This window comes from Gracilinanus agilis, chromosome 1, assembly GCF_016433145.1.
Source record: "Gracilinanus agilis isolate LMUSP501 chromosome 1, AgileGrace, whole genome shotgun sequence".
Classification (NCBI taxonomy): domain Eukaryota; kingdom Metazoa; phylum Chordata; class Mammalia; order Didelphimorphia; family Didelphidae; genus Gracilinanus; species Gracilinanus agilis.
Window position 1 is genome coordinate 731,215,855 of NC_058130.1, and position 14,080 is coordinate 731,229,934.

General features: G+C 44.7%; 1 protein-coding gene across 1 annotated transcript in view; it reads right to left on the reverse strand.

Moving 5' to 3' along the window:
* Positions 1-8,579: 8,579 nt before the first annotated feature.
* The window catches only part of SLC25A42 (solute carrier family 25 member 42), a 39,801-nt gene continuing 34,300 nt past the window's right edge, over positions 8,580-14,080 (reverse strand). Inside the window, exon 7 of the mRNA XM_044685352.1 lies at positions 8,580-11,511. Coding sequence (XP_044541287.1) covers positions 11,192-11,511 — 320 coding nt within the window. The 3' untranslated portion in view covers positions 8,580-11,191. The remainder of the gene's footprint in view (positions 11,512-14,080) is intronic.

A 14,080-nucleotide genomic window follows, 5' to 3' on the forward strand; every position in this document is an offset into this window, starting at 1 on the left:
GGAGAGAGAGGAGGACCCAGGAAGGAAGAGAGGCCCTGTGGGGATCAGCGGCTGAAACTCCACTTAGCTTTTGGGGGAGACCCAGGAGGCTCTTCCCAGATCTGGGTGCTGCCCTGGAGCCATTCTTTTTGGCCCCAGAAGGCAGAAGTAGGAAGGATGGGTAGAAGCCAACTTTGGTCTAGATGGGAAAGCAAACAGACTGATTTTTGACTGGAGCTGTGAGGGGAGGCCAGCGGGTAGTGAGCTCCCAATGGGGACCGAGGGGCAGAGATGTTGCAGAGGGTATGGGTGAGGCCAGAGGCCCCCCAGGTCCCTTCCGGCTCTGGAGCCCCCGCCATTCTGTGGTCCCCCTCCACCTCCCTGGGAAGGGGCAGGCCTGATGGCTTCTTTATCTAATTCTCCTCGTTCCCCACGGCCCTGGGAGGACAGACAAGGCCAGGGGCCAGCCCCGTTGCCAGGAGCCTCGGCTCCGCTGCCCAGCTATGCAGACAACTGTTCTCTCGGGGCTGCCCAGACATGACCTCGGGGCCCACACCGCGCCTGGCTAGAGAATGGGGGAAGGACGTTTCCCTCCGACTATAATCAGAGGCGGAGGATGGACAAAGACAATGGCGAGGGCTGGGGGGAGGAACAGAACTGAGAGGAGGGGGGCGGCAGGCTGGAGCCGGGCCTGCCCATTCCGGGACAGACCCGCCGGCAGCTGGCCCGGACCCTCCCCCGTCCAGCTGCCCCCTGTCATGCGATGGCCGCGGCACCCAGACACAATCGGCTAGAGAATGCAAAGAAGCCGCGCTGCCCTTCGTGCCGCCGGTTCTGCGTCCTCGACAGCCTTTTGTCCCGTCTCCGCAGGGCATTAGCATTCTTCCGGGGCGCTCAGGTTTAGGAGGCCTTCTCTCCTTCCCTCCCTCTCCCTCTCTTCCTTCCTCCCTCGCTCCCTCCTTCCCTTCTTCCCTTCTTCCCTCCCCCCTCCCTCCCTTCCTTCCCCGGGTGTGTACGTGAGTGGGGCGAGTCTGTACAGACGAGGAAACTGAGGCCCCAGAAATCCCGTGACTCCCAGAGCCAGCCTCTGAACTGGGGGGGGGGGCAGCCTAGGAGGCCCGATTCTCGGGTCCAGCCGTGAGGGCACCGTGGCTGCCTCCCTCTCCTTGAAGCTGGCACCTCGATGGCCGCCCCCCTCTCCACTCTCTGCCGGGCCCCACCCTCAGGGACTCGGTCCTGCTCTGAACCATCCTGAGGGAAAGCAAAGACCATTGGACGGGACATTGGGGGAACCGAGTTCCAATTGGAGTTTCAGAGGAGCCCTGGAGGGAGCTGGAGAGCGCAGGGGCCCTGCTCGCGGAGGAGCAACCATTCCGGAAGTGGACGGCTTGTGTCCCCCGACTGGACGAACGCTGGACTTTTCTGTCTCTGTCTCGGCACAGCCAGAACCTAGACCCGTGCCTTGTACACGGGACACTTAATAGTGTTTGTTGTTGTTGGAGGATTCAAAAGTTTAAGGCGGAAGGGCCCCGAGAGATTGAGTCGGAACCCTTCAACGACGATCTCCGTTTTAGATGGGGGAAATGAGGCAGCAGGGTGAGTGACTTGCCCAGGGTCACACACCTAGTAAGTATCTGAGGCTGGATGTGAACTCGGGTCTCGGGATTCCAGGCCCAGCCTTCTATCCATGGGGCACCCAGTGGCCTCTGCAAGGTGCTTTCTGGGCTCTAACCCCCCCCCCCCCACTTGCCTTAAAGGCTAGTCTAGTTCAGCTTGTGGGGCGGACCTCCGCCTGCCCCGCCTGCTCCCTGCCTCAGAAAAAGGGGCAGGGGACCCCGCCAAGGTACGGAGGCTGTCCTCCATCGGCCGTGGTCTGAGCCCTCCTCCGGGATACGGCATCTTTGGCCGGATGGTACAGCCTGTGCAGCTCGTATGGGTAGGAGGGAGGCAGAGAAAGAGAGTGTCTCTTCTCAGCTTTCCTGCCCTGGGCTTTTGTCCTACTATCCATTCTAAGACGGAAGAGTGGTTAAGTGACCTGTCCAGGGTCACACCGTTAGGAAGGGTCTGAGGCTGCATTTGGACCCAAGACCTCCGGACTCCAGGCGCTGTGCTCCCTAGCTGTCCGGGAAGAAGAATGAACAGCCAAAGTCCATTCCCCGAGTCTGGCACTTAGGTATGAACCGGGATGAGGACAGAACTGGGTGTCAGGAGACCCGATGAGAGTCCTGGCTTTGTCACCGACTTCCTGGCTCAGCTTGGCTTGCCTTAGAGGAGTCCTTCCCTTCTCCCCTGGTCTGGGACTCGGTTTCTCCACAATGAGCTCTAAGGTCCCCTAAACCTGTGACCCCAAATTCAACGACCCTTTGACTAAGCGTATTCCGGCGCTTGGAACACACCGGAAGACGAGGATGGAGAAGACCAGTGTGTGTGTGTCCTCTTCCCAAAATGCCAGAATGCACGGCTGCTGTGTCCCGTGTCCTCGAGGGCTGCCTTGTCCCGTGTCCTCGAGGGCTGCCGTGTCCCGTGTCCTCGAGGGCTGGGGGACGGGGAAGGGAGGGAGGAGACGGCCTCCTGCCCCCCAGCTCGGCCCCTGGACACCTGCGGAAGCCGCCGTCCCCGTTTAGGGCTCAGTAGTACACCGAATAACCTGGGGAGGGGAGTGCCAAGGAAGCCACCTGCCCTGGGGCGAGTGGGGAGGTGATTCTGGAGGAAGGCAGGCCTCCGTGGAGGTTGCCCCTATCAGCGGATGGCTCTGGCTAAAGCGGTCTCAGAAGCCTGCCGGAGAAGGAGCAGCGCCCTCTGGCGGCCAAGGGCCCACTTTCCCGGCACCACTTCTGATGGTTAAGAACTTTTTCTATGGCATGTTCTGCTCTTACAAAGTGGGTTTCTCATATGTCTTTGTAGTGGGGAGCTGAAGTCTTATTATCCACGTTTTCCAGAAAAGGGAACAGAAGCTCGGAGAAGGTCTGACCAGCGCCCATGAAGCTGGTAAGTTTCCTCCTCTGTAAAATGGGTTGAGAACGGATTTTTATGATGCTGCTGCATGATTTAGAACAGCTAACCACAGCATCCTTTAACCCAAAATGACTGAAAACTCTGGATGTAAAGGATTTTTGGAGCTGATCTGGGAAACCTCCCCATTTTACAGGTAATCAGGGAAGCTCAGGAAAGGAGCAGGGTTCTGACGAGAAAGTCCACTGCTCTTTCCCCGACATTTGTTTTATTTTCACGTTGTTCTTTTTATATTTGTTTGAATCTATTCCGAGGCCCTCTGTCCTTAACCCGGTGTCCAAGGATCCCCTGGAGGTCCCCATACATTTCAAGATATCCATTATCTTTATTTTCATTCACTTCTAGCTAAAATGTGGCATTTCCTTCAGTTATTGAAAACCAACATTCTCCGGTCCCAAAGGCTTCAGTACCCTGCTCGCTCACCTGGCCCCAAGGGAGCCACCTACCAGTGGTGACTTTGGGGCTCAGGAAGCATCTTGCCAATGTGGAAACCAAAGAGTTACCAGACACTGCAAGCTGGGACGTCACATCTTCCCTGTGTGGTCTAGGAGGAAAATGCTAGATCTGTTATCACAAGACAGAGGTGTGAAACCTAGTTCTGTCATTCTGACCTCAGCCAAGTGGTTTCGACCTTTCTAGATCTGTTTCCAGAAAAGAGAGAGTCTCCCTAGATGTCTAAAGTCTCTAAAGATGTTTAAGGCTTCTTCTAGTTCTATTTTTTTTTTTTTTTGATATATGAAGCTTCTGCTGATCCTCAGGACCCCCTCATTGTATTTTAAGTTTCTTGGGCAGATTGCTAGAATTAAGCTGTTGGTTTTATGTACATCTTATTTGTAGATTATAAATTAGGTCTAAGATGTAAAACATGATCTTCATTCATTCATTTATCTATCTGCCCACCTATTTATTTATTTTAGGCAGTGGGGGGGTCAAGTGACTTGCCCAAGGTCATACAGCTGGGAAGTGTCTGAGGCCAGATTTGAACCCAGGACCTCCTGTCTCTAGGCCTGACTCTCAATCCACTGAGCCACCCAGCTGCCCCCAAAACATGAGATTTAGTGCTCAAAGGAACCTTAGAGGTCCTCTAGCTTACTTCATGTTTCAGATAAGGAAAATAAGGCCCAGTGAGATCATATGACTTGTTCATTGGTGTATTCTGGTTAGATTAGGCTTTCTTTCCCTCAACATCAAGGAGTGGTTACATGTAGGTAGAAACAGCTAGAGTAACTGAGTCCATTAAGTAAAGCTACTGATACCCAATAAAGCAGTTCTGCCAATCCCACTGTTAGTTCAAAAGTGCCTTAGGACCATTGCTCAATTGATAAATGGTCAAAGGATATGAACAAGCACATTCTCAAGGGGAGAAATCCAAGCTGTCTATGGCTATGTGAAAAAATGCTCCAAGTCACAAATAGTGAAAAATGCAAATTAGAGCAACCAAGTTTTGGCAGAATTGACAACAAAGATAACTGACAAATGCTGGAGGGACTGCATGAAAACGGGCACTTCGATGTACCTGGTGGAGCTGCAAACTGATCCAGTCATTTTGGAAAGGCGTTCGGAACTGTGCTCCAAACTAGGTACTGAACCGTACACAACCTCTAACCCATCAATACCATATTAGGCCTACTGCATCCCTCATCCCAAATTAAAGATTAAAAGAAGGTAAAAGTCATACATGTACAAAAATATGTACATGGCAAGGAACTGGAAACTACTGGGGCGCCCATCAACTAGGGAATGGCTGAACAAGTTACGGTACACAAAGGTGATGAAATACTATTGGGTAGCAAGGGACAACGAATGGGCTGGTTTTAGAGAAAAACCTGAACATGAAACATGAACAAGGAGTACGTAAAATTATGTATGTAAAAAAATACTGTAAAGTTATAAAATGAATGCTACCCCTCTTGAGAGAGGTGATGGACCAAATATGCAGAATGAGATTTTTGGACACAGTGATGGGAATTTGTTTTGCTTGACTATGTATTTGTGACTTTTTTTTCAGTGTGTTACTGGGAAGGTAAGAATAACTGAAAACAAAATTAATTTTTTATAAAAGTGTCTTGGGTCTAATTATCATAGATTGGGACATTCATAAAAGGTTCTAGCTCTATTTCTACCTCAATCTTAAAACTTCACACCCTACCTGCTGCTCTGAAGCCTCTCAGGATGAGCCTACAATTCTGGACAGGACTAAATTCAAACCAAGGCATGCACAGTTTCATCCATTTAGAGGCAGAGCAGACATTCAGAAGGGGGTGGGGGGTGGGGGGGTGTTGCTATGGTAGTCAGGGAACCAGCAGCTTCACTATCTTTTTGCCCACTAAATTGGTTTGAATATTTCTATAAAGAAATCTCACAATGATGGCAACAGAGTTCAGGGCCCTGTTCCTTGAAATCCTGGCCCACCCTGATAGGAGCCCCTAGTCACACAAATGTTTAGTGTTAGGGCCAGGACGGCATAAGCTTAGGTCCCTCCTGATTCGAAATCATGACTACACCAGTCAGGACTACTGGTTCTCCAAGACAAGTGTTATAATAATACTACTAGATGTATGTAGATGTTGTATAGAGAGAGAGAATGATATATCACCTCCCTCCTTTATAACAGTGCCCAGGCAGGATCCTGCAGGTCAAAGGATGAAATCCCTTCAGGACCCACCTGGGGTTGATTGATATTATATAATAGGCTCTTTAGCTTGGTAACTTGGTATGTGACTTCTCTCCCTTCCCAAAGAAGCTATGAATAACCACTTCAGGAAGGTACTTTAAAACTTTGATTGTATTTAAACAAAGAAGAATAATGGGATTGGATAGAGGTATTGGGAGACCCTAATTAAATTGATAATGATAAATCCCTAAACTGTAGGCAATTAAATGAATTAGGATGGTTAGCTTCTCTCTGGTCCAGCCTGGCCACAGCCACATCAGAGTAGGCAAACTGCTGTTTGATTTTCAGCTTCTTCTTCACTAGATGATATGCCTAACCAGTCTTTGGGATATCCACCCCTTTCCACCCTCTTCTTCTTCTCCTGCCCACTTCCCGGATCCCTCCCGGGCCCTGGGAAACCTAGATAACTAAGATGATTGATTTCCTAATTTCTAGGGGCAGTAGAATCAAAGATGATGGTCTGGGCACAGGTTGTTGATGTTAACAGGAACAAACAGGAGGGTCTTGCAAGGCTGAGTCTGCAAGTCTCAATCCCACAAAAGACCAGGATTCACTGATCTCAGGTCTCAGGGAAAGAAAGGACCCCCTGCCAGGGCTGCCAGGGTGTTTTATGCCCCCCTGGGCCAACTGCCCTCTCCTGTGTCCTCACACCCCTCTGGGAACATTCCGATATCCAACGGATCCACCTGTCAATCAACAGTGTGGACTCCTGGCTCCCAGAGATTCAATATAACACAAGTTAGGCCATTTGAAACCAAGTCTAGGCTACTGACAGTTGGGAAATTTGTGAAGGAGAGGAATTGCCTTGACCAGCTTCACTAATTCATCTCCAATCAGTCTGACTGCTACCTGCTAGCCTTGACAGTGAACAGTAGGCTGGTCTGGCAAAATGGTGTCAGCTGCCAGGGTAAGGGAAAACTTTGGTGGCTACTGATCCACTGAAAAGATTCTATTGAAGTCCATTTGAGTAAAACAAAAAACTTCATGCTTTTTTCTTTTTTTAATGGAAAAGAAGCGAGAAAAAGTTTTAGCTCATCTGATTTTTTTAAAGTTGGCAATTAGACAACATAAACCTTTATTCAATAAATACAACAAATATTTAAAAAGAGACTTCAGATTCATAGGCAAGAAGGGTGGGGATGGAGGAGGAAAGACTGAGAAAGGAAATCAAGCCATTTTAATTTTTATTAAATATATTCTCTTGGCACAAATCTTAAAATATAAACATTATATATATATATGTATAAACAAAGTATCTTCACTGCATCAAAATAGAACTCCAGACCAATAAAAGCAGTCAAAATTGACACATGGACAGCAATAACACATCTTTACAAAAGGCATTGAACAGTGTTGTGTGTTATGTGCATAGGCAAGCTAGGTGGACAACAGTGTCAAGTCCCCACAAAACACAGCATCTGGGGAGAACCAGGCATTAGGGAGTTGGTTATTCAGAAACGCAGCATATAGGGCTCAAAGGGCCCCAAAGAACCTGATTCTAAAGCTCTTGAAAGGTTTTGGGACCAAAATCTTTCTGTCTGATCCAATTTGGACAATTGCACTTTTTTCCAGAAGTGCTTGCTTGCTCACAGAGGCCATTCACACATGCACACACAAAGCACCTCACCTCATTCACTCACTCATTCGCTCGTTTACTCCCACTGTTAGGTCCACTGGTTCTGAGAGAGCATTGTAAGGGGTGTGGATTCCGAGCTTGTCTGCTGAAGGAGAAAATGCCACACTTCCCCTTGATCAGGTCCATGTACTCCCATCTTCCTCGGGGGAAGCTGATTTCCAGGGTGGATTGCTGCCTAAAACAGGCTAAAGCAACCAGGTTCCTTTGCCCTTCACTTCAAACTGCTCAACAAAGAACCTAAAAAATTCCCCAATAGAGAAAATATCTCCATTGGTTGAAGTTTCCTCTAAAGCTTAATTCTATCAGAGTACAAAGAAATGGGAGTTAACCTGGCTTCCAATGTGCAGCATCACATTTCTGTGGTCTGGCTGGGCTAGGCCTCGGAAACGTTCAGCAACTGCTAGACCCATATTTAGCACAAGAGACTAAAAAGCTTCCACAAGGAGGCAGCTGCCATGGCAGGACAAAGAAACTGGGGTGCTGGTGTTTCCTGGGTCTTAGCAACTCCAAACTACTCAATTCCCATTTAAAAATCTGTCCCTTTGATTTGTGATCTCTGACCAGGAAGATGCCTAATCCTGACGGTTTATGTGGGAATAGACAAGTCTTGAGAAGAAAAAACAGTCTTCTCAAATGCTCCATTTTCATGGAAGAAAGGACCTTGCTTTTGATTTCTGTTTCAGGTTCAGAAGGTACACAAAATCATTAGAGTAAACTTTTTTAAGGATAGACCTTTACCTGATGCATTTTCTTCCATAGAACGGGGCAGACAACAGTTTCAAAACTGCTCTCTTTTGGACACGTGCAGCTTGGCCAAAATGCCTCCTGAGTAACAAAATCCCCTAGAGCACTGATGTCACAGAGAGGAATAACAGGATAATGCAACATGATGTACTTGGCAGAGAATGTACAAGAAGCCAGAGTACAGTAAAATCTCCAACAACAAACTCACAGAGAAAGGAAGAGTTGCTGGGCCAATACAGGAAAATGATTTGAGCTTGGAAAACAGTGGGGAGAAAGTGGTGTGAACAAGATAGCCCTTGCCTTCAAAAATGCGGCCTGCAAGCCTGTAGGAGTGGGAAGAGCTCCTCCTATGAGAACCCCCAACCATTTCTGTCTCCTCTGCTGAGGCAGGACTAAAATTACAGGGCAGGCATACCACATGCAAAGTGTGAACACAAAGAAGGCGCTTCACACCCATAAGCCAAGCATTGGGTAAGAAAAAATAAATCTCTATTTAAAATGCATATAAGACACACACATGCACACACACACACACACACACACACACACATATTATCTCAGCTACTTTCATACACAAAGACTTGTGCAAAATCTCCCCCTTCCCCCCAATCAAATAAACTATTTCAGGAAATAGGACCAAGATGAGAATGGTTGTCAGGTCAGTAAATGTAAGGGTCAGGGAAATGTTTAATTTTACTGGGAAGAAAATTTGTAAAATGAGTCTCTACGGTCTACTATAATTGTTATTGCATCATAAGAGGAATTTCAAATTTATTGTTCAGTGAGAGCACACACCCTGGGCTTCCCCCAAAATCTATCTTTTTTCAATTCCAGTTTATACTTCTAAAGGGGCCCATGATGACTTTCTGGAGATCGCCCAAATATGATCCCATTTCAGGTCAACAAAGGGTGATGCAGCCAAGTTTAAGATCCTCTCTTATCTATCGCTATTTTAAAACATGAGACAAAATCCCGTGGATGCCAGGAGTTTGTACTTCCCTTTTTCCAAAGACAGATTTGGGAAGTGTTACTGGAAGGGGGTGTCAAAACACAGTACTCAGACATGAACACAAAACAAGAGACTTCCAAAAGGGGCCACCAAAAACAAACCTTGGCTCCCAGGTGCATAGAACCATATGAGACAGTGCTGGGCTAGAGGGGGCTCAGTGGGAACAGACTACCATCCCCTTCCTCCAGTCCTACCTTTCAGAAGAGGACAGTTCATTGTCCTCAAGAACGGCTGGGAATGGCACTTTACATACCAGTTAGAAGAGATCCTCACTATTCCTGTACCACCACCTAGGGATTCAATGCTTGACCAAGGACATCTTCCTAGTAATAGGAGCTTTAACAAGTACAGCTATCGAACCTTATGATAATACAGTAATACTTAAATATCCAAGCTGATCGTCCTTGGCTGAGTGGGACTTGATTGGAAAATGGGGACTCATCACATTAACTATTTGGTTATAAAGCAACTTCTGTCCAGAGTATAAAATCAGAACCAAACACAAGGGCATTCAAATTTCACTGACTGTGCAATGATCTTCATTTTACACTAATGAAGTCATGATACAGATTCTGACTTTTAAAAAAAATCCTACTGTTAAAAACACCTACATTGGAAAAGGACCTTCTCTGCACCCTGTGATTTATCACGTGCAGTCCTTTCCATCTGAGCAGCAACCTTCCAGGAGAAGAAAGTCTCTTTCCAGGTACCTTCATATCTCTGGTGTGAGCTGGGCACATGGCTCCTCACTGTGAGAGCCTGGGATCATCCAAGAAACGGGACCTTCTCTCACACTGTTTGTGCTCGAAGACTGAGCTTTGAATAACTGGATATATTCTCTATCCCTTTAACGAGTGCCACACCATATTGCCAGGGGTGGCATGTTAGTGAGGCTTTGTTCTTTAGGCTCCTTGGCCCACTTAGAGCTGGGAAAACATGGCACCTGAGGAATGAGATCAGGTGGCAGTTACACAACTGTGGGTCACTGAGGGTGGGATCTACTGGAAGCTACCACTTTCTGTGAGCAAATTCAAGATGAGCCTGCTCTATCTTAAGCACAGAGGTTGTTCCACCCAGCAGTTGTGAAGAAGCATATTTACGAAAGAACTCCTAAGACAACAATAATGATTTACATTCCTTATCTGCCATGTCTGGTGAGAGACTGAATCCTCTAAGCTGGTCACTTAGCAGCAATTATATTCATTGAAAGATGTGACCGATGAATTTCAAGTTTACAAAATTCCCTGTTTAAAATCTCAAAAGATTTGACATTTCATGGGAACTATGGAGGTTTCCAGTACTTACTCACCAGACAATGCTATATACCAAGAATGAAAGCATTTGAGGAGGGTCAAGGATGTGGTATATAGGAATCTACACATTTTCTGGTAATAGTTTATCAAGACTTGGGAGGGCTCAAAGTATATTTATCATATGTCATTGGAGAAAAGGATTAAATTTACCCACTTCCAACAATCTGTGAGAAGAAATTTAAGACGGTCCAACAGAATCCTCTAATTTCATTTGCTTATTTCAGAGGCATGGACACATTAAATGCAAAAAGTCCTAGACAATGGATAAAAAATCATTTGGGATCCTTGACTTTGATGAATCCATTTCCTTTATGGGGACCAATTAAAAAAATAACAGAACTTTAAATTATTCCTTTCAAAAGAATATTAACTCCAATTCAGGTACTTAGTAGATTACCAAACTTTCAAAAGTGAAATACTGCACTTTGTTTAAAACCAGAGACTAAGTTGTATTCCCTAAACACCCCTCAGACAATGACCATCTTAGAATATCCTCTTAATCCCTGGATGTGCTCTGGACCCAGTTCAGAAGCATAGTCCTCTTCACTAATCTTGGGATGAAAAACATCTTTAAGAGGGTGGTGGGAAGAATTCGGAGGACAAATGCTACCCAGAGCTCAAAGATTACTTGCTGTTCTAAGAGAATTTGGTTTTAGAGAAGATCGATTTTAAGTGCATATTTTCTGAACTGCAAACTCAATTATTTAAAAAAATAAAGTAAAACTTTAAATCACATTTCACAATAATGTTGGGGACAGTACTAGCATTTTCTACGTATACACATGTGCTTTAGTTACTATTTGGGGTAGTTGAGAGTTAGGATACTAATTATGATTCCCTTCATCGAATTTACGAAGAAGAATCTGCATTAGGTCAAAAGTGGTAAAACTGATTCCCACTGCTATGGGGCCTTTAAGCCAGTTCATGCTTAATCCCTTGTATAAACCACGGATGTATCCCTCTTTGCTGACAATTTCTTGCAAGGTCTGTAAGATGTTATTGTAAGTCTGACCCTTTACTCCTGCTGTCTGCATTCGTCGCCGTACAACGTCTAGAGGGTAGGAAGCTGATTGGCCAATGAGACCGGCGCATGCACCAAAAACCATTCGCTCTAAAGGATATGGCTGTGATCGTCCACTGTGTTCTAAAAGAAATAAAAATGAGGGAAATAAACAAATGTTGCCTACTCAAGATATATCATATACACACACACACACACACACACACACACACTTAATAAATATTTTTGAGTTGAATTAGAGAGTGGGCAGAGATCTAGGAACTAAAATGTTACAAGGCGCCATTCCAGCTCCTGCCATTGTCTTAGGAGGGTACATTTTAATTGTTTCAAAAAGTTCAGCAAGTTTTCTGAAAAAATTATAGACTCTCATAGGTGAAACAATTCAACCTATAGCTAAGCAGGATTCTGCTTTATAACAAAGCCTCTGCAGTGTGGTAGTGGGAAAAGGACAATGGATTTGAAGAGAGAAGACGTGTGTTCAAACAGGTACTATCTGGCACTTACTACCTGTGAGAACAAGTCACTTAATGTCCCTGTTAGTTTCTCCATTTGTAAATAAAGAGTTTAGACTAGGGAGCCTCTAAGCTCTGGAAAGAGTCTCTTCCAACTTTAAATCTGTGATCTCATGATTTCCACAGAGGGGGAGTATACCATAAGCCTATTCCATTTTCACTGAATTTGAATTTAGTATGATAAAATCTTATTGAATGATATTCTCCAAATAACAACAAAAAGGGGGACTATAAATAGGGTTTCATGATTTGGAGAGGGCTTGGATTATATGACTTGTATGAGTCTAAGTACTCCTAGAACAGATTGCTAAAAATTTACTTTATTGGGTTAAAACACATCTTAATAGGGAGGAGGAAAGGAGGAAATGGAGCCAAGAGTAAAGAAAGGGACTTGCCCCAGATGTCCCAAACTCTCCTCTAAACAACATTAAAATAACAACTCAAAATTAATTTTAAAGTAGCAGAACCAACAAAATGACAAGGTGAAATAATTTTCCTGTTAGAAAGTTAGATAAGAAAGTAGACAGAAAAGGTCTGTCTCACTGGGGTATGAGTGGAGTACATTCCAGTGCAAGTCAAAAGCCCAGCAGTGATGGCTTCTGAAGCTCTCAGCCCATAGATGGTAAAGAGGTCAGGTAACTGGTGAGAAATAGATTATAGGGGACCCTTTACTGGCACTGAGCACAGGGCTCTGTTACATTTCTCATACAAAATTCTGGGTCATAATCCTAGGGTGAGGAGGAGAACTAAGCAAGAGCAGGGACTCTTGAGTACAGTTCCAAGGCAGAAAAAAGTACTTGTGGTAAATTAAAGACCAGAGTACAGTCCAGGAGAACAGTGACCACAGCTCTCCTTATATCATACCACCTTGGAAGAACTAAAAACTTACAGACTTCCGGAGTTAGCTCTGAAAATAGTAACACAAAAAAACCCTCAAGCTTGAGACACCGCTCTCTCCACCCTGGGAGCAGAGTCCAACTTTATCATAAAGTTAAGTCAAGAAATAGGCTGGAAAAATGAATAAACAGTAAAACAAAAATCTGACCATAAAAAGTTACAATGGTAACAGGGAAGAGCAAAACAGAAACTCAGAAGACAATGTCAAAACATACATACAAAGCCTCCAAGAAAAATGTGAATTGGTCTCAGGCTCAAAAAAAAAAAAAAGAATTCCTGGAAGAGCTCAAAAGGGAAAAATAAAATAGATAAAAGAAAATTTGGGAAAAGAAATGAGAATGATACAAGAAAAGTATGAAAATAGTCAATAGCTTGAGAAGGGAGACACAAATACTGAAGAAAATAACACTTTAAAAAGCAGAATTGGTCAAATGGAAAAGGAGATGCAAAAGCTCACTGAAGAAAATAATGCTTTAAAAATTGGAAATTGGGGGGAAGCTAGGTAGTTCAGTAGATATAGAGCCAGACCTGGAGATGGGAGGTCCTGGGTTCAAATCTGGCCTCAGATACTTCCTAGCTGGGTGACCCTGGGCAAGTCATTTAACCCCAATTGCCTAGCCCTTACTGCCCTTCTGCTTTGGAACCAATACCTAGTATTAATTCTAAGACATAAGATCAGGGTTAAAAAAAAAATAAAAATTAGAATTGGACGAGTTGAAGCTAATGACTTCATGAGACATCAAGAAATGATAAAAACAAAATCAAAAGAAGGAAAAATAGAAGAATATGTTAAATATCTCATTGGAAAAAAACTGGCCTGGAAAATAGATTGAGAGATAACTTAAGAATTACTGAATGACCTGAAAGGCATAATAATTAAAAAAATCATCATCATATTTTAATCATCTTATTATCTTATGTCTTAGAATTATCCAGGAAAACTGCCCTTATAGCCTAGAACAGGAGGGTAAAGTAGAAATTAAAAGGATTCATTGATAACCTCCCAAAAGAAATCCCAAAATGAAAATTCCCAGGAATATTATAGCCAAATTCCAGAGCTCCCAGGTAAAAAATAAAATAATGCAAGCAGTCAGAAAGAAACAATTTAGTGATTATGGAGCTATAATCAGGATAACAATATTTAGCAGCTTCTATATTAAAGGTTTGGAGGGCTAAGAATATGATATTCTGGAGGGCAAGAGAATAAGGATTACAACCAAGAGTTACTTACCCAGGAAAACAGAGTATAATCCTTCATGGTTGGTGGGGGATGGGGGTGGGGG